We start from the raw sequence: 27,421 nt of genomic DNA, 5'->3' as shown, positions 1-27,421 counted from the left end.
GCCTGTGACCGCGCGTTTCTATCTCTGGCACCCGACCCTGTGTGGAGTCTCCAAACCCAGCAGATCCCTGTGGTGCGCTCCCGTGCCGCTCCTCCTGGGGGAGGAAGGGGAGTCTGCCCGGATCTGCCACTTGTTGGGTCCCTGCTGGAGGAGCAGTGGCCCGACTGTGCCCCAGATCATGGTCTATGGCAACCCCGAGCTGAGAGCCCCCTCCTCGGCTCCATCTCTGCAGCCGGCTTCCCCGCTCTGATACCTGGGAGCTCTGCTGCACTCAGGCACCCCCGGTATTTCTGTGACCCTGAGGGTCCTGAGACCACACTGTCCCGCAAGGGTTCCACCCCTTGCTTAGCCACTGGAGTGACCTCCCTCAGCGGAGCCGACCTCTAAAAGTTCGGATTTTGTGCTCCGCAGCTCTATCACTTGCCAGAAGTGGCTGACGGAGGCCCCCACCCCCGCCATCTATCCTCCCGAATATCACCTCGGATTCACTTCTCCACACGTCCTACCTTCCAGAAAGTGGTCGCTTTTTTGATGAGAGGGTTGTTGCTATTCTTTTCTTCGATCTCCTGTTGAGTTTGTAGGTGTTCAGAATGGTTTGATCCCTATCCAGCTGAATTCCTGAGACCAGACGAAATCCAGGTCTCCTACTCCTCCGCCATCTTGCTCCGCCCACCGTCACTGATGTATCTTAAGGGCCTAGAAGAGTGACTGGGACATAACAGATGCTCAATAAATATTTGCTGAATAGCTAACAGATGAATGGAATAATCAACACAGCTTGTACATAGGAAAGAACAACCATGAAAAAATTCTTCATTCAGAAAGGGTGTTATTTTTAAAAGATTTTCTAATAATATTGTTTTGCTTATTTTTCTCTCATTTGGTAAGAATGAATATAGAGAGATAAATTTTAGAAGAAACTCTTATCAGGAACAGTATGTAGTAAATGCTTTCTCCTGGCTTTTTTTTCTTTCATTTAGTTCTCTGAATTTTCTTCAGTAGATTATTCTAAGTTTGAATTTGAATTATGTTTATGTCTTGGGAACTGGTCCTTATATACAAGTAATCAAAGAAAATCTTGAATGTGCAATTTTTTAAATAAAACAGGATTAACAATGTAAAGGATTATGAAAAATGTCTTCCGAATGAGCAAACTGAGAGACAGAAGAGGTGGTATCAACATATATTATCAAAATTTTTTGGTAGAATATGTTCAGAATTAATTGAAAAGTAAACTAATCTTCTATACTAAAATTTGTGCCAGAAATTTTCATTTCTTCATTTATTAGTATAAATTAGTCCATATTAGGAATATGCACTCCTCTCTGAGCTACAGACCCATCTTTCTAACAATAAATATTTCCATCTGGATATATCACCATGTCTCAAGTTCAAGCTCTCTGATCCTGAACCCATCATCTTCACCTCAAACTGCATTCTCATCCAGTGTTCCCTATTTTGGTGACCATAATTACCAACCTCTCCTGTTGTACAAACCTGCCTAACACCTTCTTCCTCATCTGTTATCTCAAGTTTATTGCTAAACTCTGTTGAAATTATTTCTTAAATATATCTTAAAGGTTTCTCCTTCTTTCCATCTTAGGTGCAAACACTTTAGTCCAAACTACCATAATCTATCCTTTGAACTACTGGTCCACCAGTATCCATTCTAGCTTCTCCAAACCATTCTCCAAAGGGCATGGAAAGTGATTTTTTAAATTTAACTAAAAATCTGATCATATCGCTTCTCTGCTCAAACCCATAAATGGCTTCTCTCTTTTTTTTTAAGATCTATTTATTTGAGTGAGAGAGAGAGAGAGAACTGGCACACGTGCCAGTGGGGGAAGGGCAGAGGGAGAGGAAGAGAGAGAATCCTCAAGCAGACTCCCCACTGAGCGCAGAGCCAGACGAGGGACTCTATCCCAGGACCCTGAGATCATGACCTGAACTGAAATCAAGAGTTGGCCGCTTAACTGACTGAGTTACCCAGGTGCCCCGGGCTTCTTTTTGTAAGATAAAGATAAAAAGGCTTCAGATGGCCTATACAGCCCTACAGGATTTTGCAGTGCTTATGTCTCCAACTATAGCCAGCCATATTCTCCTCCTCCATCCCTGTGCTCCAACCACAGTTCCTTCAATATGCGTATGCTTTGTCCCACCCCAGAGGTTGCCACATGCAATTCCTTCAACCTGGAGTGTTCCTCCTTGCAACTACTGACCCACACCTTTGATTAGTTAATACCAATGTAATCCTACAGATCTCAACACCCTCCATCTCTTTGACCACCAGACTCTCATTATGCATTCAAATAGCATCCAGGGCTTTTATTTCATGGAAGTTACCATCTTTTGTAATTAATAGTTTCTGACTTGCTCATCATTTGTACCTAGCAAATAGTATCTGATACTTACGACAGATTCAATATCCAATTTTTAATGGATAAGTAAATATTTTACTAGCTAATAATTCAAGATTTTATTTTAGCATTGTTACTAAAAACATGGATGAACTAAATGTAGATTAAGAATATATTTTTAGAAGGATGTAAATGTGTTGGTATTATTTACATCACATACATGACATATGTGATCAGTAATATATGAGAGAACAGCTTCATCAGAAGCAAGAAAGTTAAGAACAGCAAGAAAAAAGGGTTCATCAGGATCCAAAGCTGCACAGAAGAAACTGCAAGAGATGAGGCTGGGATTACTGGATCTAGCAAGAAGAAAGCCATTGGTTACCTTGGCAATTAGTTACTTGATTTTGTGTGAAATTGGTTACTAATTCTGTGTGAAAGCCAGATTACGGAAGAGTGAGGAGTGAATGGAAATAGAGATAACAGTCCTCTTCCAAGGATCTTAACATCTGATTATGCAGTTTCTTGGGCCATGCAGAAGTTAATTTTTGATTGGGTCTGTGCTGTGTGATTGGATCTACACAAAAGCAACAATTTCAGATGAGAAAAAAATTCAGGTTCCAATTCACAATGACTCATAAAGATGAAAGCTTGACTGCAGGACTGGATCCACAGCATATCAAATTACCAGATCTTCAAGCCAATTGATTCTGCTGAGATATGTGTATAGGTGTGTGTGTGTGTGTGTGTGTGCACACGCATGCCTTTTTTTTCTTAACAAAGAAGCCTCCTAAAATTAAAAAAAGTTTCAAAAAAATCACTACATTTTTTAGGATGGCTTTTATGCAAGAGCCCTGGAAAGAAAATACACTTTATCAGAAATGTATCAATTATCTCTAATGAAAGAGTACTCAACATAGGGGTGCCTGGGTGGCTCAGTTGGTTGAGCAGCTGACTCTTGATTTCAGTTCAGGTCATGATCTTGGGGTCCTGGGATTGAGCCCCATGTCTGGCTCTGTTCTCAGAGGGGAGTCTTCTTGAGGATTCTCTTTTTCCCTCTCCCTCTGCCCCTCCCGCCCCCGCTCACGAGCACGCGTGTGTGGGCTCTCTCTCTCTCTCAAATAAATAAATAAATCTTAAAAAAAAAGATTACTCAACATAGTTCAGAAGTAACACATTTGTGAGGGGAAAAAAGCAAATTAAATGTGTAACTTATGCTAAATAACAATCTTCACAAGAAAATTAAGATGAAGTAAAATTCTCAATTTGTTGCTCTTTTCAGCATATTTTCTTTTTTTAAGATTTTATTTATTTGAGAAAGAGCATGAGCGGAGGGGAGGGGCAAAGGGAGAGGGAGAAGCCGACTCCCTGCTGAGCAGGGAGCCCCACACAGGGCTGGATCCCAGGACCCCAGATCATGACCTGAGCAAAAGGCAGACGCTTAACCGATTGAGCCACCCAGGTTCCCCTCAGCATATTTTCAAGAAATTAAGCTCACAGAGTCTCTCTCTACTTTGAGACAATGTTTTCCACTAACTCAACCTCTCACTCCCCCTCTCAATATTCAATTTACAATAGTAACAGTTGTGAGAGGCACTTGATCCTAATATTAATGCCAGACCTCCAAAATAAGAGAGAGAGAAGTCTGGATACACACAACTTAGTTTCAGAAATAATTACTGACTCCTATATCACTGTGTTATTCAACATGTCTAACTTTAGCATAAAGTCACTTCAGTAGTAGGTAATGTTTGGATACTGATGCTCTCCCCCTCGGCATGTGATGGCCTACTGAGTTCTCTTCAACTTGAGAAGGCTCTTTCATCATGAAATTTCTGGCAAACAAGAACTGTACATTACTGGTATTATAAGGTACACAAGCCAAGATTGGCCTAATGTTTTTAAGTGGGGTCTCTGCCATGATTTAACAATAAAGGAAAACTTTATTCAAGAACAAGCTTCAATGGGAAGATAAAATTTGATAAAATGAAGAAATAAATGATTTTATGCCTGAACTGAGTGCAGTATACTTCCATGAGTACACCTGAAGAAGTTCAAACTTCCCTAGCACACACAAAGTCTGGATTCAGTTGGGGGTGTGTGGAAGGGAGGTAGACAAATCATAAAGCAGAAGATTTTTTATTTTATAATGAAATCATCCCTTTGATCTCATCTCCCTCTATCCATGTGTCATTGAAATCAGTGATTTTTCTAAGGGAGCCACCCTATGGGGTATTTTGGATATTTTTTGGTGGCATTTTTTGTTGTAACAATGACTTGGGGGCCCCCTGGGCTCAAAGATAGGCCCAAAGACTCACACCACTGAATTTTTAACAACCCCCTGGACATTCATGTAAGTGAAAATATGTGTAAATATTCTGAGCAAAGAAGCTAAATTTATGTTTTATATGTAAACATAAAGGCCTTGAAATATCATGGCCTGCTGGGTGGCAATAAGGTCCTCAGCACTGACGATGTACTTTTTAAATACCATTCTCCACTAAAAAGAATCAATGCTCCTTGGAGAAATGGTTGATTCTATATATAGTACATGAAAAGTATAAGATAAAACTGGAATACGTTGCCATACCAAAAATCAAGGATTCTGTCAAAGACTACTGGAGTCACATTAAAAGTCTCAGGAACCAACTTGCAGAGGCTCTCAATGGCCAAAGACAGGCCTTGAGAATCAATAGGAATGATAATTATAGTGGATGAAAACACATCAATTATGTTCAAATCCACAAGTTTACAATAATTCAAAAATCATTAGTCACCTCTGAAAGATGCTGGAAGCTCAAATCATTAGTTTTAAAACCTATAAATAAATTTAAAAATAGAATACTTCCCCTGTCTTTCTTATATATACCTGAGGGCAAACAAGTAGATAGCAAAGGAAGCTTTCTCTTTATAGAAGTATTTCAGCTATTAAATGAAGCAGGGATGGTAGAATTAGAATGCCACCATTTTGTGACCACTAAGGAAATAATAGATTTAAGAAATAATTATCAATGGCTGCTATAATCATGGAGAAGCAACCAGATTATGTGCCTTTTGGTAGAAGTTTATACTACTTATAAAGTATTTTTGCCAAAATATCCAACTTGAATCACATCCAGACTCTAGATCTAAATAATAAATTACAAGAAATACAGGTGACAGAGAAAAATGTTAACTGTCATCATGAAGAAGCATTCTGCAAAGCTCAGACTTCAGAAAACTCCAGAACTAACAATCCCATTCATGCAACAAATAAATTGAAAAGAGAAAGAAAGAAAGAAAGAAAGAAAGAAAGAAAGAAAGAAAGAAAGAAAGAAAGAAGTCTATAGATTAGAAGAGACACAAATTGGGGTGCCTGGCTGGCTCAGTCAGTAGAGCAAGTGACTCTGGATCTCACGGTTGTGAGTTTGAGCCCCACATTGGGTGTAGAGATTACTTAAAAATAAAATATTTAAAAAATAAATAAATAAAATATAAAAGAGACACAAGAGACTGGTATCAATATCAACAAATTTCAATGTGTTGACATTATTTTCACCCTTATTCAAATAAACAAATTAATAAAAATGGTATGTGTAGAAATTGGGAAAGACTCCATTATAGACTGAATTGTGTCCCCCCAAAATTCATATGTTAAATCTTTGACCTTCAGTGTCTCAGAATGTGACTGTATTTGAAGATAGGGCATGTAGAGAAGTGATTAAGTTAAAATGAGGCTGTTGGAGTGGGTCCTAATCCAATCTGACTAGTGTCCTTATGAGAAGAGGGAATTTGAACACACAAAAGAGATTACCAGGGACTTACATGCACACAGGATGAATATGAGAAGAAGCAGCAGGAATGTGACCACCTGCAAACCTAGGAGAGAGACCTCAGGAGAAACCAAGCTGAGAAAATAAATTTCTATTGTTTAAGCCAACTAGTCTATAGTATTGTTTTATGGCAGCCTTGGAAAATTAATATAGATGGTAAAATGTCCACTGTTCAATTAAACTTAAATAAATATGGGAAGGGTGCCTGGGTGGCTCAGTTGGTTGAGCATCTGCCTTCAGCTCAGGTCGTGATCTTGGGATCCTGGGATCAAGCCCTCCCTGGGGCTCCCTGCTGAACGGGGAGTCTGCTTCTCCCTCTCCCTCTGCCCCTCCCCCCTGCTGTGCACTCTCTCTCTCTCAAATAAATAAACAAAATCTTCTTTTAAAAAAAGGAAAGAAATAAATATGGGAATATAGAAAGAGATATACTATGAATCCTGAAGCATAAATCTCAACTGATGAAATGGAGAGAATCAAGTCTCCTGATGGGAGGTGGGTCATACAAATACAAATTGATTTGTATTCACACTTTGATAGTGAGTTCATATATAGTTTCACCAACTAGAATATGAACATTTTCACTGGAAATTTGCATTATTTGTAATATTGAAACTGATTCTACTCATTCCCTTCTTTTTTTTTTTTTTAAGATTTATTTGTTTGTTTGTCAGAGAGAGAGAAAGAGAGGGAGGGAGGGAGAGCACGAACAGAGGAATGGCAGGCAGAGGGAGAAGCAGGCTCCCCGCTGAGCAAGGAGCCCGACATGGGGCTCAATCCCAGGACCCTGGAATAATGACCTGAGCCAAAGGCAGACACTTAACTGACTGAGCCACCCAGCCACCCCTCTACTCATTCCCTTCTATTTACCTCCAAAATTCTATGCCACTTTACCATTTACTTTCTCCCTTTTCTCACTTATAAATTATCCACCCTATTAAATGGCATAGCGGTGACAATTCTAAGTTTCAGCTGCCCGCTATGTTCCCATCCACTTCATCTCTTAAATGTGTTTCAAGCATTAACAATAGGTTGTGTTTCATCCTAGAGACAGCTGGGTTTCAGGGAGAGGTAAAATGTTTCATTATCTCACCCTATTGTCCAAGACAAATGTGCTATTGTATTACATGTGAAATGTCATCTTTGAAGTCTATTAAGGGTGTGCTGTGAGGTGAACCATCTGGAAAACACAATGTAGGCTGGAAAATAATTATAAGCCAGTTCATTGCACTTTTTTTTCCAGTGAAGCCTACCATGACAGCTGCTAAAAACACTATGTAGTGTTAGGGGTAGAGGCTTTGAAGACACACAGGTTAGACCCTACCTCCAACAATGCTTAACTAGTATGCAAGTTACTTAATTTCTTTGATCCTTTTGTCTTGTCTGTAAAATTGAGAAACTGATACATTTTGCATTGGAGTTTTATGAGAGTTAAATGAAATACTTGTAAATCACTTGGAACAGGGTAGACATTAAGTATATTTCTCCTCTCTTCTTTTAAATATAGAGACGATTTCATGTTCTTTACATAGAGAATATTAGATAATCCAGTAATATTTGGAAATCAGATTAAGCAGTCCATTGTAAAGATGTTTTGTAAATTAGTCCATCGAGTTTCCATGTGATTCTTTGAATTTCAGGGGAGAAAAGGGGTTTGGAAGATCAAGTGTGAAGCTTTCTCAGGAATTCTCAGTCTGGAGTGGGTTAGGACCACCTAGATGCGCTTCCTAGGAAGGCGCTGTCCGTGGTGCTAGTAATCGCGCGTACAGCTAGCAACATTTCCCCCGCCCAAAATTCTTTCCCAGTCAACTTACTGAGTGAAGCTCACATATCTGCCTCGTGGAAGATTCTCAGACATTCGGCTAATTGGCTTTTTCTCTATCTTACCACTCTTTGTCTATGTCCCCTTCAACTAAAAACAATTTTCTTCCATCTCCTTATCAACTCCAAATAGTTTTCATTTTTTCAGACACTTTGGCCATGCTTACCACTTAAGAAGGTGGCTCAAAAATTGGCTCATGCTATCTTTTTCTGACCTTTTTGCTAAGTTTCAGAGAAATCCAAAGCTCAAATCTAGAACACAGGAAATATTTTCTGATGCATTCTTTAGAGACTCTTCATCCGGTAACTCCTCTGCATCTCCATCTTGATTTAAGTTCCCCTCTTCTTACTCCCAAAATATCCTATAGATACATCCTCAGTAAAGTTATTGCATTAAATTGAAACTCTCTATTTATTAGTTTTGAGTGCCACCAGGGAGACTTTCTTAAAAGCTAGCACCCACATCTTACTCAATTGTGGACTCCTGGAATATAGGACATACTGAGCTAAATTTTGTTGAACTAATTTAATTACTGGATCCGTTAGAAGAAAGACCCAAACAACACTCCTTTAAAAGGCAACCTGCCTTTTTACATTTGGCTGTGCACTAAATTTCAGGGTAGCTAGGCTGTTCTGATGAAGATACTCTGGACTGAGTCCATTTGCCACCACATCCGCCACTATCAGTCTGATGACTCAGCCCCTCAGAGTGACTGCCAAAGAAACAATGCCATCCATTTCAAAACTCTGGCTTCCCACTGTCTATATTTCCTCTTCCTTCTCCCATTCTGCCTACACACCTGTAATCTCCAGTACACCATGGGTGGGGACTAGCTCCAAAGACTGGTCAAAAACAGCTCATCTATGCTTTTCAACCAAAAGTAGACTTCTATTCCTCTGGCCAGACCAAGAAATGGAGCCACCATCAACAAATAAAAGGACTTTTCTTTTTCAGATAAGAGTGGAGGTTCAAATAAGAGGGAAAGATAGAGAAATTAAGAAGTTGAAAACTAAGAAATGAGATGGGGTAAGATTATCAATGCCGCCTCCTCCCCTTCCCTATCCAGGTGGATTTCAACTCTGTCTCAGTCAGTAGATCTTCATCCCTAACCACCACTTCTATGGGCTCCCCTGTCTTTGAAGAACTCTTCCTTATTCTTCAATGGATTGGGGAGGGGGAGCCCAAGCTAAGGTATGCTAGAAGAAACACGTGAGGGGCGCCTGGGTGGCTCAGTCATTAAGCGTCTGCCTTTGCCTCAGATCGAGATCTCAGGGTCCTGGGATCGAGCCCGCATTCAGGCTCCCTGCTCAGCGGGAAGCCTGTTTCTCTCTCTCCCACTTCCCCTGCTTGTGTTCCCTCTCTCGCTGTGTCTCTCTCTGTCAAATAAATCAATAAAATCTTTTAAAAATTTTTAAAAAAAGAAACATGTGAAACAAACTCCCATTTATGAGTAAGCAAGCAATTGCCCTTCCTTAGGCACTCTTCCTCTGCACTCTGAACCAAAATTAACTTGTAAATAAGAACTGTTCCGTGTTAGAAGAAGCTCAGTCTAATGTAGTCCCTCACCAAAGCTTTCAGACAACAGATACATAACTTGTGGTTCTCTTCCTATTTTAATCGAACATCAGCTGCAATTTTTTAAATCTTTAAAGCAATACATATGTTAATTCAAACACCTAGGAAGATTGGGAAGAAAGGCAATTGGCCTTTAAATCTTCAGAAGAGGATTTAATGACAGGTTCATCCTGTTTAATGACAGGCCCAGCACCACACCCCTGTTTTATTATGTTTCATTATTACTGCATAAATTTCCTTTATTACTCATGATAAATAAAAATCAAATACTTGCGAAGTGGGTTTAAATAGGTAAGAGTGCAAACAAAAATAATACTATTCAAATATCATGAAACTGGAATCTCAGATTCTTAAAATACATATTTATATTTTTTAAAAGTCTCACGTGTACCAGGTTGCCATTGTCATTCCCAAACTAGGTTTGTTTTTTGGAGTTGTGTGTGTGTGTGTGTGTGTATCCATTATTCAAAGATGAAAAGAATAAAAAACACATTCAAAACAGGATTCTCAGGATTTTTCACTGTGACTGATTTTTGACTAATTCAACTAAGAAGACACACCCAAAAGAAAATTGCTAAGGTTGATGCAAGATGTGAAGCTAGTGAAGTTCAAGTACTCCCTGGGGATGAATTTAACCTGCATGACAGGTGCAAAAATGTCACTTTCAGAAATCTTAGGGGAGACGAAGTTATTTTGAATGCCTCTTAGCCAGTCGTTCAATTGCACAAGGAACGACTAACGTCTCCAGAGTGAAACCAGCTGGCACAGGGCTGAAGGAATAGAAATCCTCTGCTCCGCCTGCTGGAGGGAGGGGATTAGGAGCTGACTGCATTAATTAAACTTTTCCAAAACCTTAGCTAAGGCCTTGCAGGACACTGGGCCAGCAGGACAGCAAGCTCCGCACGCCCGGTGTCTGGCGCATGCGTCCCAGCACAGTCCGGGCTGGCTTCCCGCCCTCCCGCCCCTACCTCGTCGGCTGTAACGTCATCTGCCGGCCAGGCCTCCCGGCCAACGGAGTGGGAAGTGCCAGCGCCGGCCGGCCGGACAGGGGGCGGAGCCTAAGGGGGTGGGGAATGCCCTGCCCGGCCGCCCAGCGTGAAACGGATTCATTCCCAGCCAGCTCTCCATCTAGCCGGAGCGAGGCTCCGCAGTGAGAACGCTGCGACGCGCCCGCGCTCGGCGGCCGGAGGCGCCCTGCGCTCGGCTGCGGCCACGCGAGGCGCTTTTTCCCGGGAGTGAGCCGGGAAAAGCCCGGTTTAACCACGAGTGGCACGGCATTGCAAGGACCTCCAAGGCGACAGAAGGACGGCGAAAGAGGGCTGAAGCTGACCTGAACTTTCCCACGGAGGGGAGACGGCGCCTAGGCGAGGTGGGGAACAAGGGAGTGTGGCGACGCTCACGGCCAGCGGTGGATTATCCCGGTCAGTCTGCGTCTGCGGCCTGCGAAATGCGCGAGGAGGACAAGGGCATGCTCGGTGGTGGTGGCGACGACGCGGGCCTGGCCAACGCCTCGGCGCAGGGGCAAGTGGAGACCGTGCGGCAGCTCCTGGAAACCGGTGCGGATCCCAACGGAGTCAACCGCTTCGGGAGGCGGCCGATCCAGGTAGCTGGGGCCCTGGGGCCTCGCCGGCAGGGGGCGCATGAACAAAGGGGAGCGGCCTCCGTGGGACGCGGCTGGGACGGAGATCTTCACCAACGTACCTGTGTCTCTCTTCCTTGAGGTGTGGAGCCCAGGTGTAAAGCAGGTTCTCCCCCACCAAGGATCCTAAAGAAAGGGATTGAAAAAAACCACTACTTCAGTTTGGTTTTCTTTTTAGTAGTGGAAAAAATGTCAATATTCCCTCTCCCGTCTTGTGATCACAGATGCAAGGGATAAATTCAATTGGGGGGAAAAGGAGGGTTATTTGGGGAGGAAAATTTTTGTGTCCTTCAATAAATATCGATCAACTTTCATTGATAGAGATAATTAAATGACAAAATTACACAATCTGGATTAGATTTGAGGAATCATGCAGAATCATAGTGCATGAAAAAAATTACCGTGCACTTCTAGGCTGCAATATGAAATTCTCTTATTCTTTTCTCATAGAGGCAAACTGAATACAAAGAGATAAGCCAGGATTCCTCGACCACAGAACTTAATTCCTTTTACGTTAGCAGGGTCTCTTGAGTGTTACATAAGAAAAAATATGCTTTCATAGATTTTTGTTTAATTATACAGTGATTAGATTACAAAAGCATGCTTGCAGCAATTTTTACGTCCTTTTTAAATGGCAGAGGGTCTACATAAATAATTCGCCTCTTCATTGTTAAAATCCTTTATTCAGTATGTTTATGAATCCCTTTAATTAGTACTGATTTTTTTTAATTCCTTTAAAATCCAAGGTAATGTTTTGTGCTTTATTGTTGACTATAATGGTTAGTATTCATCTCAGTGTCACGTTCTAGAACCAAGCTGTTATTAAGGAATCTTATTAATTGTGTAGATTTTTAAAGAAATATATGTTCATTCCTTTTGCATTCTTAGAAAAGTGTTATAAGAAGTGAGGGATAGCTTGGGGCGCCTGGGTGGCTCAGTCGATTAAGCATCTGCCTTCCCCTGGGATCATGATCTTAGGGTCCTGAGATCAAGCCCTACCTCCAGCTCCCTGCTCAGCGGGGAGTCTGCTTCTTCCTCTCCCTCTGCCTCTCCTGCCTCCCCTGCTTGTGTGTGTGCACACACCATGCATGCGCTCTCAAATAAGGGGATAAAATCTTTTAAAAAAAGAAAAGAAAAAGAAATGAGGGATAGTTTAAAGCAGCAAAAATATTGTAGTTATTAAAGACTTCAAATGATATTAATAATTTTAAAAGAGATTTTAATTATAGTTTAAATTCATCATTTTCTGAGATACTAAGAACCACTTTTTTTCCCTCTATATATGAAATATCTGACATACATCACTAGTGGAAATGATAACATATCATGGTTTTTAAGGGAGGAAATGGATGTTTCTAATATTCATGAAACAAAAAGTACTGTCTTTCAATTACATGGTCCATTTTAAAATACATAAACTCACAAGAATAAAGAACTCCATTTTGGATATTTAGTTATCAAAAACTGTTTTATTGTTAAAATAAGAAAGTAAATGCTTGTATAATGTACATGTACACAAGTGGATGCTACAGGCTTACAGCTCCAAAACATCTTTTTTCTAAATTATGCATTGCTCTGATTTGACTAACATCCGAGCTCTTTTTTACACAGCAAATTATTTGCTATCTAACATTATAAAATCCTGTTACATTATAAAATCCTGTACAATGTAAATATAGTGTTTATGTTACATTAAATATATTACCCTTTAAACTTTATCCCTTACCTATAATGTAAACTTAAAATATTAAAAATGGTAAATCATGTTAAAAAAATAACTTGTTTTCATCATCTTATAAGACTAGACGTGACATTACTTTTTCCCCTCTATCTCCAATTTTGGCTCAAACTGTCAGACTATATTCAGTTTATGAGCGCAAACATATATGACGATGAAATGTAAAAGCCTCCCACAGGGGATATAAGAGGAAAACTAAACAACTTAAAACATTATTTCTGGGGCGCCTGGGTGGCTCAATCATTAAGCATCCGCCTTCAGCTCAGGTCATGGTCCCGGAGTTCTGGGATTGAGCTCCAAATCGGGCTCCCTGCTCTGCAGGAAGCCTGCTTCTCCCTCTCCCACTCCCCTGCTTTTGTTCCCTCTCTGGCTGTCTCTCTCTGTCAAATAAATAAACTCTTAAAAAATTAAAAAATAAAACATTATTTCTCCTCTAAAGCATTTCTCTCTTAAAAATATCAGCTGACTGCCTAGTAAATATTTTTAGATCCGGATTATGGCTGAGGTGGGAGAGACATCAAGGGAAATAATCTAAGACTTTAAAAGCTTTTAGACGTAACTCTGCCCATAAATCATTTAACAAAATAGATTCCCATGTTCCAACAGAAATCAAAATTTTCTTTTTCGCGCAACGACTATTAGAGCTTTATTATCAGCTCTTTCTTGTCTCCGCATGTTTGGAAAATAAAATGCAACCCAGTTAGGACTGAGTAAAGAGTTATAAAAGGGGAGAGGGGGGAGGGTGTTGGGATTGCATCAGCAAACGAAGCATAACCAGACTCCTGAGACTTGTAAGCGCCCCTGTGTTAGGTGGATACTTCATGAATAGGTATTTCTTTGAAACGGTTCTACCTGTCCCGTTCCAGGCCTGCATCTTGCTGCCCTGACCACCGCCGCCCTGACCACTCTGCTCTCTCCGGCAGGTCATGATGATGGGCAGCACCCGCGTGGCCGAGCTGCTGCTGTGCCACGGCGCGGAGCCCAACTGCGCCGACCCTACCACCCTCACCCGACCTGTGCACGACGCGGCCCGGGACGGTTTCCTGGACACGCTCGTGGTGCTGCACCGAGCCGGCGCGCGGCTGGACGTGCGCGATGCCTGGGGCCGCCTGCCCGTGGACCTGGCTGAGGAGCGGGGCCACCGCGCTGTCGCCGGGTACCTGCGCGCAGCTGCAGGAGACTGATGGCAGGTACCCCCAGCCGCCCACAACGACACTTCTTTTCTCCCCTGTTCCCCACCCCCAACTTAGTTCAAGGGAGGCTACAAATGTGGAGCGGCGGAAAGCCTGCAAGCCTTCCAAGAGACTTGACTCACCGTGGGGGAGGAGAAGCGGACCATGAATACATTTTTTTTTTTCTTTCTTCTTTTCCCCTGGATCCCGCCCTCACACTCACGGTGCAGCCAAACGCAGAGGTGGTGCAAATGGATTTCCAGAGAGATTTAGGAGCTGAACGTGAAGCTCCCGGGTGTCGTTTACTCTTCAGGGTTTTCTGGCAAAAAGCGGCCTATAAAGTCCCTAACGACCCCAGGTGTCTGCCAAACTTCACTGGAAAGACGCTGGCGGCAGAGTGGGAGGCGGCGATGATTGGCATTTGAGCAGGAGGCAGATGGCACGTTTGCCCTCTGACCTTGAAGGAGCCTATCGGCAGCCCCTACGCTGGGTTTGAGGCGCCGGGGGGGCTAGAAGGAAACCTCTGAAGACTGAGGAGAAGACAACGATGCCAAAGACGAGTTCGACAGTAGAGGGCATCAGCAGGTGCCCAAGGCTTTATAGGCTGTGTGTTGCCACCCAAGTCACCTGCGAAGCCCTGGGGACTTGCGCCCAGTTCCACCGGATAGTGACGGGAAAGGAGGATGCGAGAGCCACCTTGAATTTGCCCACAGGTTCTACGATCCCTGGGTCAAGACGACACAGAACAGCTCCCGGAGAGGGGCAGGTGCTTGCTGTTTGTTATTCAGTCGAGGGGAGATTCTTGGGGAGTTCCAGAAGTCAGCGCACAGGATGACGTGGTGGATTGTAGGGAGAGCAACTGTCGCAATTAACTGTAAGGACTTGCTTCATCTATATACGATAGGATAAAGAACCCCCCCGCAGATGAAAAGATTTTGTGATATTTTGTACTTTTGAGTTGTTCTTCAGTAACACTCTTACTGGGGAAGCTTTAAATAACAAAGTAACTCGTGCTCCTCGATGAGGAAGAAATACAGCTTTTAAATGAAGCTCTGTCACAGTGCTAAAGCTTAGACCCATTCATTCTTAACCTATTTATTTCTTTGTTAGATTTTCTGACCGTTTCCTTTACTAGAGTGTCTCAGGGGGTCAAACTATGAAATATTCCAAATATCTTTTAGAAAACTGATGCACTTGCCCAGTAAATTATTTTGGGGTATTTCCCAAAGGGTTACTGAAAGAGTAAATTGAGTATAAAACTGTTTAAAATATATGATGATGGCTCGTGGAATGTCTTCATATCTGCTGAGCAAACTAAAGGTGTACTGCTTTGGGATTTAATGTCCAGTGTTGCTTGATTCCTTACAGCATTGGAACAACTGATACTTCAATGCTTTAATAAAGAAAAAACAATAGATTGGACTCAAAGATGTGGATATTTTGGTTTAAAAATGTATGATCATGGATTTACCACTAACTCCTGAGAAATGTTAAAGACTCAAAGAGGTTCACTTCTCTCACTCTTTATAATAATTATTGATAAATGATACCGACAACAATTTATAAAAAAAAAAAAAACTGCTACACATAGTAGGAAAAGATTTATGGGGTGTGTGTGAGAAAGAGAGTGAGAGAAACAGAAAAAAAAAACTAATTTGAGAGACCAAAAGAAGGGGTTTCTTTAAATTGAATAAAAAAATCTTTACTTCCCCATCAATTCCTTATACCCAAATGAACACATTACTGGGGAAAGTTAGTTGAGAATCAGAGCATTTCTTATTGGAAAAAATATGTAAGCACTTATTGACACATAACTTGTGCCAGGCATACATTAAAATATATTCATTTAATACGTAAACCGGAGAGATAGGTATCATTTCCCTGATGAGAACAAGATAGAGAAATATTAGTTGATTATTTTTTATAATAGGGTATAATTCTTCCAATGTTCAAGACACAGTTCAAGATTCTACCAGAAGAAGAGCAAGTAGAATCAGTGATCTGGAAAAATGATAGAAGTCATCTGAAGAAGCACTTCTGTGGACTGCCTTATGTAGAAAATGCAAAAGTCAGTGTCACTTAAAATACAAGAGGTCTGGGGCACCTGACTGGCTCAATTGGTAGATAGAGCATCTGACTCTTGATCTTGGGGTCATGAGTTCAAGCCCCACATTGGGTGCAGAGATTAAAGAAATAAATAAAAATTTAAAAATAAAATAAAATAGATCTGCTTTCATGTATATGTTAGCAGCTAATTACAACCTAATTCTGATATCCTAAGTTTTCTTTTTTTTTTTTTTTAAGATTTTATTTATTTATTTGACAGAGATGTAGCGAGAGAGGGATCACAAGCAGGGGGAGTGGGAGAGGGAGAAGCAGGCTTCCCTCTGAGCAGGGAGCCCGATGTGGGGCTTGATCCCAGGACCCTGGGATCATGACCGAGCCGAAGGCAGACGCTTAATGACTGAGCCACCCAGGTGCCCCTGACATCCTAAGTTTTCATTATTAACAACCTATTGAGTCATTCTGTGAAAACTTGAATAATTTGGGGCTTGGTATAATTTCACAGTGTTCAGTTAACTAAGCTACAAATAGATATGAACATAGAGATGATAGATGATAGAACATATGTAAGAAAATAATACAATTTTAAGTTTAAAAATTATTTGAAGGAGCAACAATAGTTGTGTCACAATACTTTCCATGATCTTCTCCTGTCCTATTTATAATGCCAGGGAAGGAAAGGAAAGGAAGGAAGGAAAGAGGGAAGGAAGGAAAGAGAAGTTAGGACCTGATTGGAAAAATGGAAGACCTGGGTCCCAGTACTGGTTCTCCAACTACATGACCTGAGTCCTGTGACTTTGATTAGCCTCAATTTCCCTCATCTATAAAAGGTGGGAATTAGACTAGATAACTCCAAAGTTCCCTACCATCACTAAAGCTTTACCCCTTTATGAATTTGTGGCATATATGAATGTAGCGGGGTCTTACATTTTATTAGTAATAATTGTGCCATACTAAGAGTCAAGGAAAGATACATAGAAGAATAGAGAGGAAAGACATATTTTAAAATTCTGGAGCCTTGGGAGGGAAAAAAATCTTTATTAAGCACCACCTCCACCAGTTAGTTGAAAAATTACAGACAAATTTGCGAGACAAATTTGCGAGAACTAGGAGCAGAAAAGATGCTTTCCAAATTAATAGTTTAAATGTTCAGGTCTTTTTCATTTTGTTTTACCTCATTTTCCCTGTTGCTTTTTGTATTTCTCTTAATGCCACTCAAAGCCACTAGAGGAATTAGTTTCTTAAAGTGAGATAAGCAAGTAGACCAAATAGATTTATAAAGTAATGCTGAAATAGGCATTGCAAACTAATATAAATGTTCTGAAAGAAAAAGTGGTTTTAAAATGAGCATATAACAAGGGATTCTGACCTAGAATGGGTTGGTTTAGGAGTTAGAACCAAGAGAAGAGGTTGGGCTGGGGCACCTAGCTGGCTCAGTCGGTAGAGCATGTGATTCTTGATTTCTGAGTCTTGATCTTGGGGTGGTGAGTTCAAGCCCCACGCTGGGTTGTAGAGCTTACTTAAAAAGAGGGAGGGAGGGAGGGAGAGAGAGAGACAGAGAGAGAGAGAGAAGGTTGGGGATATCAGAAAGAACAAAGTGCGAAGGTGAGAAAATGCTAAAATATATAGTCATTCAAAGGTAAGTAACTTGGTAAACAGCAGTCATGGATCTTACAGACCCATTTCTAGGGGCCTGTACTTTCTGGTTTGTTTCTATTGGATTCCTTGAAACTTTAGGTCCTTAAATTTTGCCTGGGGGATAGTAGAAACCAGCTGGTTAGGGAAGACTTCTGTATCACCTAAATGTGTACCTGTCGCTATTCAGGAGGGCAGAGAAGGAGATGAAAGCAACAAAAGGAATACAAGGAGGAACAGCTTGGTGGTGTTTTGCGCAAGGTCAGTAATTCAACAGAATTAATCAAATCAAATCAAAACAAACTTATATGGCCTACATACTGACGGGATTTGCAAAATGTTCCCAGGCCTAAAATAATCAGAATCTGCTCATTCCCTACTGCCTTGGTTTTCTATAAAACTTTTCTCAAGTTCAGCTACGACAAATAGGATGGCTCCTTTCTTGCCTCTTGACTCCCCCACTCAGAAGATTTTAATATCATTCCTTGCATAAGGAAAAGAATTACTTTACTTTTAGAAATGGTAACTTTTATAAGTCATTTATACTTATCATTTATATTTAATTATATAACTATAATATGTATAATGTATAATATAATTATAAATATATACAAATTTAAGTATTTATATATATTTACTAAATTTTTAAGTTTTAATTAAGTTTTAATTTAATTTAAATATTTAAATTTTATATATTTATATATTTATAATTTCTTTATTAATTTTGCCACAAATTTGCTTTGAAACAAGTGCTACTAATGAAATAATATGTAACTAGCATGGATTACATACCAAGCACACTAGTATAAATCAGCATGTACATCAAAACTGAGAATCCAACTCTGATTCACTAATTTGAAGTCTGAAAGATTTTGCCGGGGGTGGGGGAAAAATCTGAGAGATATGTGAAGGTGACATGCTGACTCACAGCCATCTATGTTATAGTGGAAGTTTACAAAGGAACCCCAAACACCTGTTAATCCCTTTCCCACTCAGAAGCCCCAGGCATTAGAGTTCCAATACCTGTGGGTCTGAGTTGCTGGGTTCTACCACCTCTCCTAGGGCACAGGAGAAACGTCTGTAGTCCCCTGTATCTCCTCCCAACATGCCACCTAGAGTTTTAAACACTAACCTTCCCTAAAATATTTGGTCGTCTTCTACTACTTTCTAATTTCTGAACTGCCTTTGATAGAGTTATCACATACAAATCTATCCAGGATTGCAGGAGCCTTTTGATCTGCTTAAATATCACCATAAACAAACAAACAAACAAATGTAATGTCATCCTCTCTCTAGAGAAAAATTAAATGACATTTCATTTTACATTCACCTCAGGTATTTATTATATCTTTAAAAAGATAGTGCTGTCCCCGCCAGTCATTGGAGACCAACAGATAGGGACATGGTTCTCAATCTTGGCTCCATATTAGAATCACCTATAGAGAGAGATGTTCTAAAATTTAGATTTACTGACCATTCTGTAGACCTCTACAGAATTAGCATCTCTACATTTGAGATGTCTGTGGTGGTTACTTTAAAATTTTTGTTCACGGTAAACTTTCAAGCAGTACAAAAAATAAACAAAATTAAGTAAAAATCTCCTAAAACCTCACTACCCCTCCCCATTCTCACTACCCAGGGGTAACCACTATTTTTAAATTTTTTAAATTAACCTTCCAGAAATATAGGTACATATAATTGTAAACACCTCTCCCACAGTACACACATTTGGAAAACATAAATGGGATCATACTATCCCACAACTATTTGTTTTCTTTGATTAGTAATAGATCTTAGACAACTTCCATTAGCAGGACAGATAGATGCACTTCATTTTTTTATGGCTGTATAATTTTATATTTTATGGGTGAAACCCAGTTTAAAAAAGAAATCTATTGGCAAACACATAAATTATCTCCTTTTTCCTTTCTTGCTTTTTTTTTTGCTACTATATATGATGCTGTAAAGAATCTTTTTTGCATTCTTACATGAACTATCTGCAGAAATTTATAGGAGGGAAACTTCAAGGGTTAAGAATATCTCTCTCTCTCAAAAAAAAAGAATATATCTCTCTCACACACCCATGCACACAAAGTATGTGTGCATATGTGTGTCTCTGTGTAAAATCTTTCCAAACTTATATGTGCATGTGTATATATGTGTGTCTGTATATCTTCAATATTACATATGAGTGTGTGTATATATGCACATAAATAGATATATACTTTTCATACTGGTATGAGTTATTGAGTGGAAATGCTGAGTTAAAGGGACATGTATCTTTATATATGTGTATAAACATATATCTGTATATATAAAAATACAAATATCATAAACACAAATACATGCATGCATGCATAGAATATATCTCTTTCCATACATATATATACACAGTACATATATAGTATATATATTTCCATGCATATATTTATGTATGTGTATCTTTGCATACTTATATGAGCTATAGGAGAGGAATTGCTAAGTCAAAGGGACACGTATGCATGTTCAATTTTTATAAATAGTCTAAAGTTGCCTTCTAAAACAATCACACCAAGTTACAATAGTGTGTGTGATTGTTTCCTGACGACTTTACCAACATTATCACTCCTTTTTAAATTTTTGCCACACCCATAGATATGTCATGGTTTCTGTTACCTTTCTTTACCAATGAGTAAAACTGAGTATCTTTTCATATATTTTTCTGACCATTTGTATATGCTCTACTATAAGCTACCCATTGTATTCTTTGCTCATATTTCTGTTGGTTTACCTTTTTGTTCATATATGTATTTATATATTTTAAAAGTTAATCTTTTGTCATATGTTCAAATGATAGTTTTAAAATCTTGCTTATGGTGACTTTTGTCTTATACCTTTGGGGTTTTCAGCTTGAACATGTGCAGTATTATGGAAGTTTCTCATGGAATTCTGATCATCAAGAGTTACCTGAGAGAAGAAACTAATATCCTGGACATTATGGGAGTGGGGGGGCAGTGGCACAAAGCAAGTAAAATATCCTCTTCTATCTCTGCCTGTGGGATGAATTTGCTGATCCAAAATAAAAAATAATTTTCCTCCATTAAAAAACTAAGAGCTACTTTGGCTGTGAACATAAAACTGCTCTTTAAAAAAAAAAAGTCTATTTTTGGGGGTGCCTGGGTGGCTCAGTCGTTACACGTCTGCCTTTGGCTCAGGTCATGATCCCAGGGTCCTGGGATCGAGCCCCGCATCGGGCTCCCTGCTCAGCGGGAAGCCTGCTTCTCCCTCTCCTGCTCCCCCGCTTGTGTTCCCTCTCTTGCTGTGTCTCTCTCTGTCAAATAAATAACATCTTTAAAAAAAAAAAAATCTAAGAGAGATCTATGCCTTAAACTTATGAGTAAAAAAAAAAAACTAAGATCTAAGAGATCAGTTTTTTAGGCCAAAGGAAAAGAGCAAAGAAAAGAAATCACATTCAGTGATTCTCTATTTGCACAAATGACCCACTGATAGCTCATTCCCTATTGACTCCAGGCTTTAGTACAACAGAAAGAGCACAAGGCTTGTAGTCCAAAAACCTTCTTGATGATTCCAGCCCTAGCACTTGCTGGCCATAGACTGTCCAAGATTTGAGCCCCTGTGGCTTCAGTTTTCTCACCCGTAAAATAGAAGCAGTAATCCCAAATTCAAAGGGCCACTGTACGATACAATAAGTAATACAAGTAAAAGGGTGTACACATACTAATGCTCAGGCCTTGGTCCTACATTTTTTGAAGAGCACACAGCCAAAAGTCATTTGGAATTCCAAAAGTCTTTGTAATGCCACAAATTGGTTGTTTTGCTAAAGATTCATCTACATAATTGTATTTTGCTTACTCTACTATTAAAATTGCATAGAATTCCCCTGCATGCCACAACTTACAAAACACAGGTACTGGACAGCAGGGGAAAACCAAGATGGGATTTAAGTTTAAATTTTAAAACTTATATTCATTGAACACAGAGCTTATTGTATAATGAATGACCTTACTTAATGCTCTTACTCAAATGGCATTCCTCTGAAGTGGGCAACTTCCCTTATCCCCAGAACAAGTCTGGGTGAAGATGAAAGGGCTACAGGTTAAGTTATATGGGCCCAATCAATACAGACAGATTCCTGAATTTAAACTTGTCTGGAAAACTGAGGCTCAGCAGACCCCAGACATAATGGGATAATATGATATTTAATATTAGGTGTCACCTTGGCTAGGTTACACTACCAGCTGTTTTGTCAAATACCAGTCAAGATGTTGCTGGGAAGGTACTTTTAAGTATAATTAACATTTAAATCCATAGACTTTGAATAAAGCAGATTACCCTCCATAATGTGTGCAGCACTCACCAAGGCCTTAAGTGAAAAGACAGTTTTTCCCAAGAAGCAATTCCTTCTCCAGGCTGCTTGACTCAAAACTGCAGCATCAGCTCCTCCCTGGGTCTCCAGCCTCAACTATCTGTCTTGCAGATTTCAGACTTGCCAGCCCCTATAATCAGATAAGCTAGTTCCTTAGAATAAATCATACACACAGGCACACGCACACCCATCCTATTGGTTCTGTTTCTCTGGAAACAGAATTTCTCTAGAAATTTTATATAAAAATTTTCCAATTTTTCTCTGGAAACTAATAATTTCAGGAGATGTGCAACACACGTCTTCTTCCATGGTTTACTGCCACAGCTAATCGCCTGCCTGGAAACCCTCACTCTTCCACTTCTCCAGGTTCCTTCAATAATACCATGCTGGAATCAGGCAGCTCCCTTTTTCCTCCAGGATGCTTTCTCTGAACTACCCACCCTCTAAAGTGCCCCTCCTCTGGGCCATAAAATGAAATCCCCTCATTATAATTGTATATTTTTATTAATCCATCCCCTCTATGAAGTTTTTTTTTGGAGGGCGGCGGGGGGGGAGAGGGTCATCGGTGTAGTGCAAGAGAGCAGGATCTGCCCCCCATGGAGTTTACAGACTACTGTAAGAGACAAACCACAAACAAGTAAACAATTACATAGGATAATTTGTTCGCTAAATGCTATACAAAAAGGGAAAAAAAAAAAAAAAACCCACCATGGTGATAAGATGGGGCCTGAGAGAGGGAGAGTCTCTGAGCAGGGAAACTTGAGATCTGAAGGAGAAAGAGCTAGCCTATGAAGACCGAGAAAGGGGATTCCCTCTGGACGGAGGGGTGGCAAGTAGCCCCAGCAGGGAACACGGTGCTCGGGAAATCCTGAGCGAATCCCACAGGAGACGGGAGAGGCGCGTTTGTGAAGATCTAGATATTTAGAGTAGCTATTTAAGACTGGTACCTAAGTCTCACTTCATGCAACCGGCCTGGTCGGCGGCTAAGTCCTGCGATGAGGGGAGGGATGGAGAACGGGCAGAAGCCTGCCGCCAGACCTGGCCTCTCGGTAGTGCACGGTGACTTGGGCAACGCAAACCCCACTGTCTCCACGTACCGCGGAGCTTGGCACCTGATGTATAAGGCCCCGTCGGCTCTCATGCTGAGGGTCCTCTTCTGCCGCTAAACCACCAGGCCCGGGCACAAGTAGAAGCCACAGCGCGGCGGGCCACCTTTAAGGTTCCGCGAAGGCTGGGCCTAGCTAGTCCCACATCCTCTGCCTGACGCCCGGCCGGCCAGGCCGCGCCTGCAGCGGGCGAGGCTCTAGATCGATCGCGACTGACTGCAGGCGGGGAGGCTGGGGCACCGAGTCAGCGCCGCCCGCCGGAAAGCGGCGTCCTGGGCTCGACTCCCCGCCTCCGTGGAGCCAGCGAGCCCGCGTCCGAGCTCCATCCAGCCCCGCAGCCAGGGACCTGCCACACTGCGCTCTGGGAACTGAGCTCCTTGTCCTCAGGCCGCCTCTGTATCCTCGACTCACCCCTCCTTTATGCTGCTGCTTCCTTTCCTTCCCCCGCTTTTCCTGTGCTGAGTGGACCACGGCGGGGAAGGGGGAGGAGGAGGGAGGATGGCCGAGCAATAAAGAATCAGTGGTGTGGAAGAGAAAAGGGGCAGGAGGAGGAAGGGAGGAGCGGGGAGAGCGACCACGCGGAGGAGTCCGGCCGCGAAAGCGAAGGGTGCCGGAGCGCCGGGAGGGTGGAGGAGGAGGAGGGCTGCCGGCCGGGAATCAGGCTGCCGCAGGGAAACCGGGAAAAGCGGGGAGCAGCCCATGGGGGAGGGGAGTGCCGCGGGCGGAGGAAAGAGGAAGAAGCGTTCAGATGTTGCGCTGCTTCTCGGAGGTTAAAACCGAAAATAAAAACTGCCCGGCTTCTCCGCCCAGCCCCGCGCCCTCGGCGACGCGGGCAGCAGAGGGTGGAAGAGGTGCCCCCTACCCAGCAGGGACCCCGGGGTTGGGGTTCGGCTCCACCTACCTGGTGGGGCGCCCAGCCCGCCGCTGCGGCGGCGCCAGCGCCACTCAGTGTCCAGATGTCGCGTCGACTGCAGGCAGCGGTTTCCTTTAATTTCGCTCGTTTCCCAAATCTAGAAGTGGAGCTTAGCGCCATTTCTTTCAAAACCGACATCCAGCCTCCTGAATGGCTGATGCAGCGCTGTGATGACCTTGCTTTTCCTTTCTTTTTCTTTTAAATAATCCGGTTTGGAGCGATGGAAGACCCTTAGCGAGTGGCGCGAGGAATAAAAGAAGGGGGGTTGGGGAACCCGGGCGCGAGCAGGACTGGAAGCGGCCGCAACGCGGTGGTTCCTGCTTACGGCCGTGTCAGGTGACAAATGTTGCGAGGGGGCGGGGGCCTGGATATGCGTTCTGGCGACAGGCCCTTGAGCTGTCACCGCGTGGGGCGCCGGCGCGGAGGGTGGGAAGGTGGGGGAGAGCGCGGATCGGGCGGGAAAGAGGAGGCGGGGGGAAGGAGGGGAACCTTGGGTGCTTGCCGCCCGCGCGCGCGCAGCCCTCGGGCTTCACCACCGGCCTTTCCCGCGCGCGCCGGGCGCAGAACGGTTCTGAGATCGGGGGGAGGTCTGGGGGCGCGCGAGCGCGCGCAGGGAACGCGGGGGCGCGCCTGCGGGGCGGGGATGGGCGGGGGGCGGTGCGTGGGTCCCAGTCGGCGATCGGGGGGCGGGCGCGGCGCTGCCTACCTCTGATGCCAAAAGGCGGCGCAGCGGTCGCGGAGCACAGAAGAGGTGGCGGCGGCGAGAGTATGGTGCGCGCGTTTTTGATCACAGTGCGGATTCGGCGCGCTGGTGGCCCGCCGCGAGTGAGGGCTTTTGTGGTGCGGATCACGCGGCCCTCGGGTGAGTGGGCAGAGCCGGGTGTGCGGGCCGCTGCGGCCCTGGTGTTAAAGCTAGTGAGGAGCCGTCGCAGACCGCAGCAGCCGCATCCTAGAAGAGCAGGTAAGAAAGGCCTCGAAAAGTGCCGGGCGCAGTCGGCCCTTGGAAGATTTTGTTTGGTATGATTTAATACAGATAAACCATCTTCCGGAGCAGGATAGGAGGAGGCGGTTTCTAGGGGTGGAAGCCCCCTCCCCTCTTTCCCCATTCGGGTTACAGTTACTTAGAGGTGCGGTGCTCCGAATATCTTGAGCCCAGAGCCCCCTTCACACACCTCCTCAATCCAGTGAAACTCTGGGGAGAAGCGGGAGATTCTAACCCACCTTAGAAGTCAATCACTCCTGAATTTCCTGGGTGGCAGTCATTAAACACACACATACACACACACACACACACCACATAACACACACACCCCACATAGCACACAACACACACACACACACAGTGAAGGTGTATTTCTAGGGCACTTTATTTCGCCCTGGAGGAAAGTATTACTAACGGTCTTGGTTTTATGGGGGCCACCTGTTTTCTCCCCTGCCAGGTCAACCCTCTGCTTACAGTAGGTAGAGGATGTTCCAGGGTGGGTGCTCGCACATGGTTTGACTTCCCGAAATAGTAACACTGATCGAAGGAGCAAACACTTGCTTTTGTGGTCAGTAGGGAGTTGGGCTTTGGTAGTAAGATGGAGATCTCATATTTGGAGCCCTAACAGATTCAAACTGCTCAGGTTGATCTTAGCAAAATGTTTAGCAAAAAACAGACCTATTGTGGTGAGTCTGAGCAATCACAACAGGTCATATTTTAATCATCTCAGGCCACAATTAACACTTTTTAAAAAATGAGGCCTACTTGAAAAACAAAATCCTAGGTAGTTTTGTCCTCACATCAGACAAATCTTTACTCGGTGTAATTTCCTATGACCAGAAAAATTGAAAATCTGTATTGCTACAATATGCAGAATCCTAGTTAGAATTTGGATATAAATCTAAAAGCAATTTCATGAAGCTTCATTTTTGTGACCTTACTTGGGGCATCCATTTTCCCCAGGTATAGATGTTTTGAAAAAGCAAAGGCCAGGGGAGGGGGAATTATTTTTTTATTGTAACGTTAATAGGCCTTTGTCATGTAAGTGTAAAACTGTTAAAACTACGGGTGTTTAGTTAGGTGCCTCAATTCACAAAAATTTACAAGCAGGGGCGCCTGGCTGGCTCAGTCCGTAGAGCCGGCAACTCTTGATCTCGGGGTTGTAAGTTCGAGCCCCACGTTTGTGTAGAGATTACTTAAAAATAAAATCTTTTAAAAAATTTACAACTTATAGGGTAAATACACATTTTCTTTTTCATATTATTATGAAAGTTCAGTTTTTTAAAAGAATTAGTAAGAGCTTGTAAAGGATTTCATGCTATGTTGCTGGACTTAACTTCAGTTCATTTTAAAACATTAACAAGACCCTGTTTGTTTGTTTGTTTCTTTTATGGTGCTTTATTCTGACCAGCGAACGTTTAGCCACCATATGTTTTTGAATATCAGAGTTGTTACTATTACTCTCTACTTAAAGCTATTTACTTAAAGTATTAGGTTGCTTCTGGAAATCTCTAATAACAAAGTAGAAAATTTTAATCTATGTAAATATCATAATTATGTGTTTTCTATTTTAGGACTACACAATGTAATACTGTAATTACTTTAAGTTACAGTATTTTTATATTTTTATGAAATGTTAAAAATATAAAAATAATAGGCTCATGGAAAGTAGCCATTTATTTTTTGTTACTTAAGTATAAATCAATTTTCAGGACTAATATGTAAAGTTATTTAAAAATGTATTGACTAGGGGCGCCTGGGTGGCTCAGTTGGTTAAGCGGCTGCCTTCGGCTCAGGTCATGATCCTGGGGTCCTGGGATCAAGCCCCACGTCCAGCTCCCTGCTCAGCGGAGAGTCTGCTTCTCCCTTTCCCTCTGCCTGCCACTCTGCCTACTTGTGCTCTCTCTCTCTCTCTCTGTCAAATAAATAAATAAAATCTTTAAAAAAAATGTATTGACTATTTGAAAAGCCCAATTTTTAGTAAATATCTGGCCCAATTTTTAGTGAATATCTGAAGACAGGACACACAACTTAGGTAGAATAGAATATGTCTTAAAAAGTTGTGCAATTATCCTTTATTTGTGAAATTATACACATATGTGACATATGGAAGTATTATAAGTGATGTTTGATGATATATTTCACATAAATATATATTATGCCTATGGTTATACTGACTTAAGAATATATATGGATGGTAATTATATTGGGACTAATTCAATTTCTTAAGAACCACAATGCTA

General features: G+C 42.1%; 2 protein-coding genes and 1 long non-coding RNA gene across 8 annotated transcripts in view; 2 read left to right on the top strand and 1 right to left on the bottom strand.

Moving 5' to 3' along the window:
* Nucleotides 1-24,323, bottom strand: part of LOC145717031 (uncharacterized) — a 226,262-nt gene extending 201,939 nt beyond the window's left edge. The window contains exons 1-4 of one of the 2 annotated variants that reach the window (XR_014140008.1): nt 24,185-24,323; nt 22,169-22,307; nt 11,265-11,328; nt 507-708 (exon numbers count right to left, since the gene is read on the bottom strand). This is a non-coding gene — a long non-coding RNA (uncharacterized LOC145717031). Of the gene's footprint in view, nt 1-506; nt 709-11,264; nt 11,329-12,201; nt 12,318-22,168; nt 22,308-24,184 lie in introns of both variants that reach the window. The other variant, XR_014140009.1, reaches the window with a different exon arrangement.
* On the top strand, nt 11,011-20,902 carry LOC102726332 (cyclin-dependent kinase 4 inhibitor B). 3 transcript variants are annotated; one of them, XR_014140007.1, is made up of 4 exons: nt 11,011-11,166; nt 13,864-14,986; nt 18,002-18,072; nt 20,700-20,902. XR_014140007.1 is itself a non-coding variant. In XM_006745465.3 (2 exons), exons 1-2 carry the CDS (start codon nt 11,011-11,013, stop codon nt 14,122-14,124), a joined length of 417 nt encoding a protein of 138 aa, XP_006745528.1. In that variant the 3' UTR covers nt 14,125-15,534. The 3 variants fall into 3 exon arrangements, 2 of the variants coding, with proteins under 2 accessions (XP_006745528.1, XP_081659162.1); XM_006745465.3 differs by lacking the exons at nt 18,002-18,072; nt 20,700-20,902 and having other exon boundaries at nt 13,864-15,534; XM_081803036.1 differs by lacking the exons at nt 18,002-18,072; nt 20,700-20,902 and having other exon boundaries at nt 11,147-11,284; nt 13,864-15,534.
* An 85-nt stretch (nt 24,324-24,408) lies between the features above and the next one.
* LOC102727854 (cyclin-dependent kinase inhibitor 2A) overlaps nt 24,409-27,421 on the top strand; it is a 28,763-nt gene continuing 25,750 nt past the window's right edge. The window contains exon 1 of one of the 3 annotated variants that reach the window (XM_081803035.1): nt 24,409-24,532. The gene's annotated coding sequence lies outside the window, so the exon portion shown is untranslated. Of the gene's footprint in view, nt 24,533-24,922; nt 25,158-27,421 lie in introns of those variants that run through there. The other 2 variants (XM_081803034.1, XM_031041515.2) reach the window with 2 other exon arrangements.

The sequence above is a fragment of the Leptonychotes weddellii genome, chromosome 14 (genome assembly GCF_054177405.1).
Source record: "Leptonychotes weddellii isolate Sample4059 chromosome 14, ASM5417740v2, whole genome shotgun sequence".
NCBI lineage: Eukaryota > Metazoa > Chordata > Mammalia > Carnivora > Phocidae > Leptonychotes > Leptonychotes weddellii.
This window is presented reverse-complemented; position numbering and strand designations above follow the sequence as displayed.

Bases quoted from the DNA above. Each gene is read 5' to 3' on its own strand.
- LOC102726332 (XM_006745465.3), top strand. From the start codon at position 11,011: ATGCGCGAGGAGGACAAGGGCATGCTCGGTGGTGGTGGCGACGACGCG. The intron at 11,167-13,863 runs GTAGCTGGGGCC...TCTCTCCGGCAG, and splicing joins TCGGGAGGCGGCCGATCCAG to GTCATGATGATGGGCAGCAC.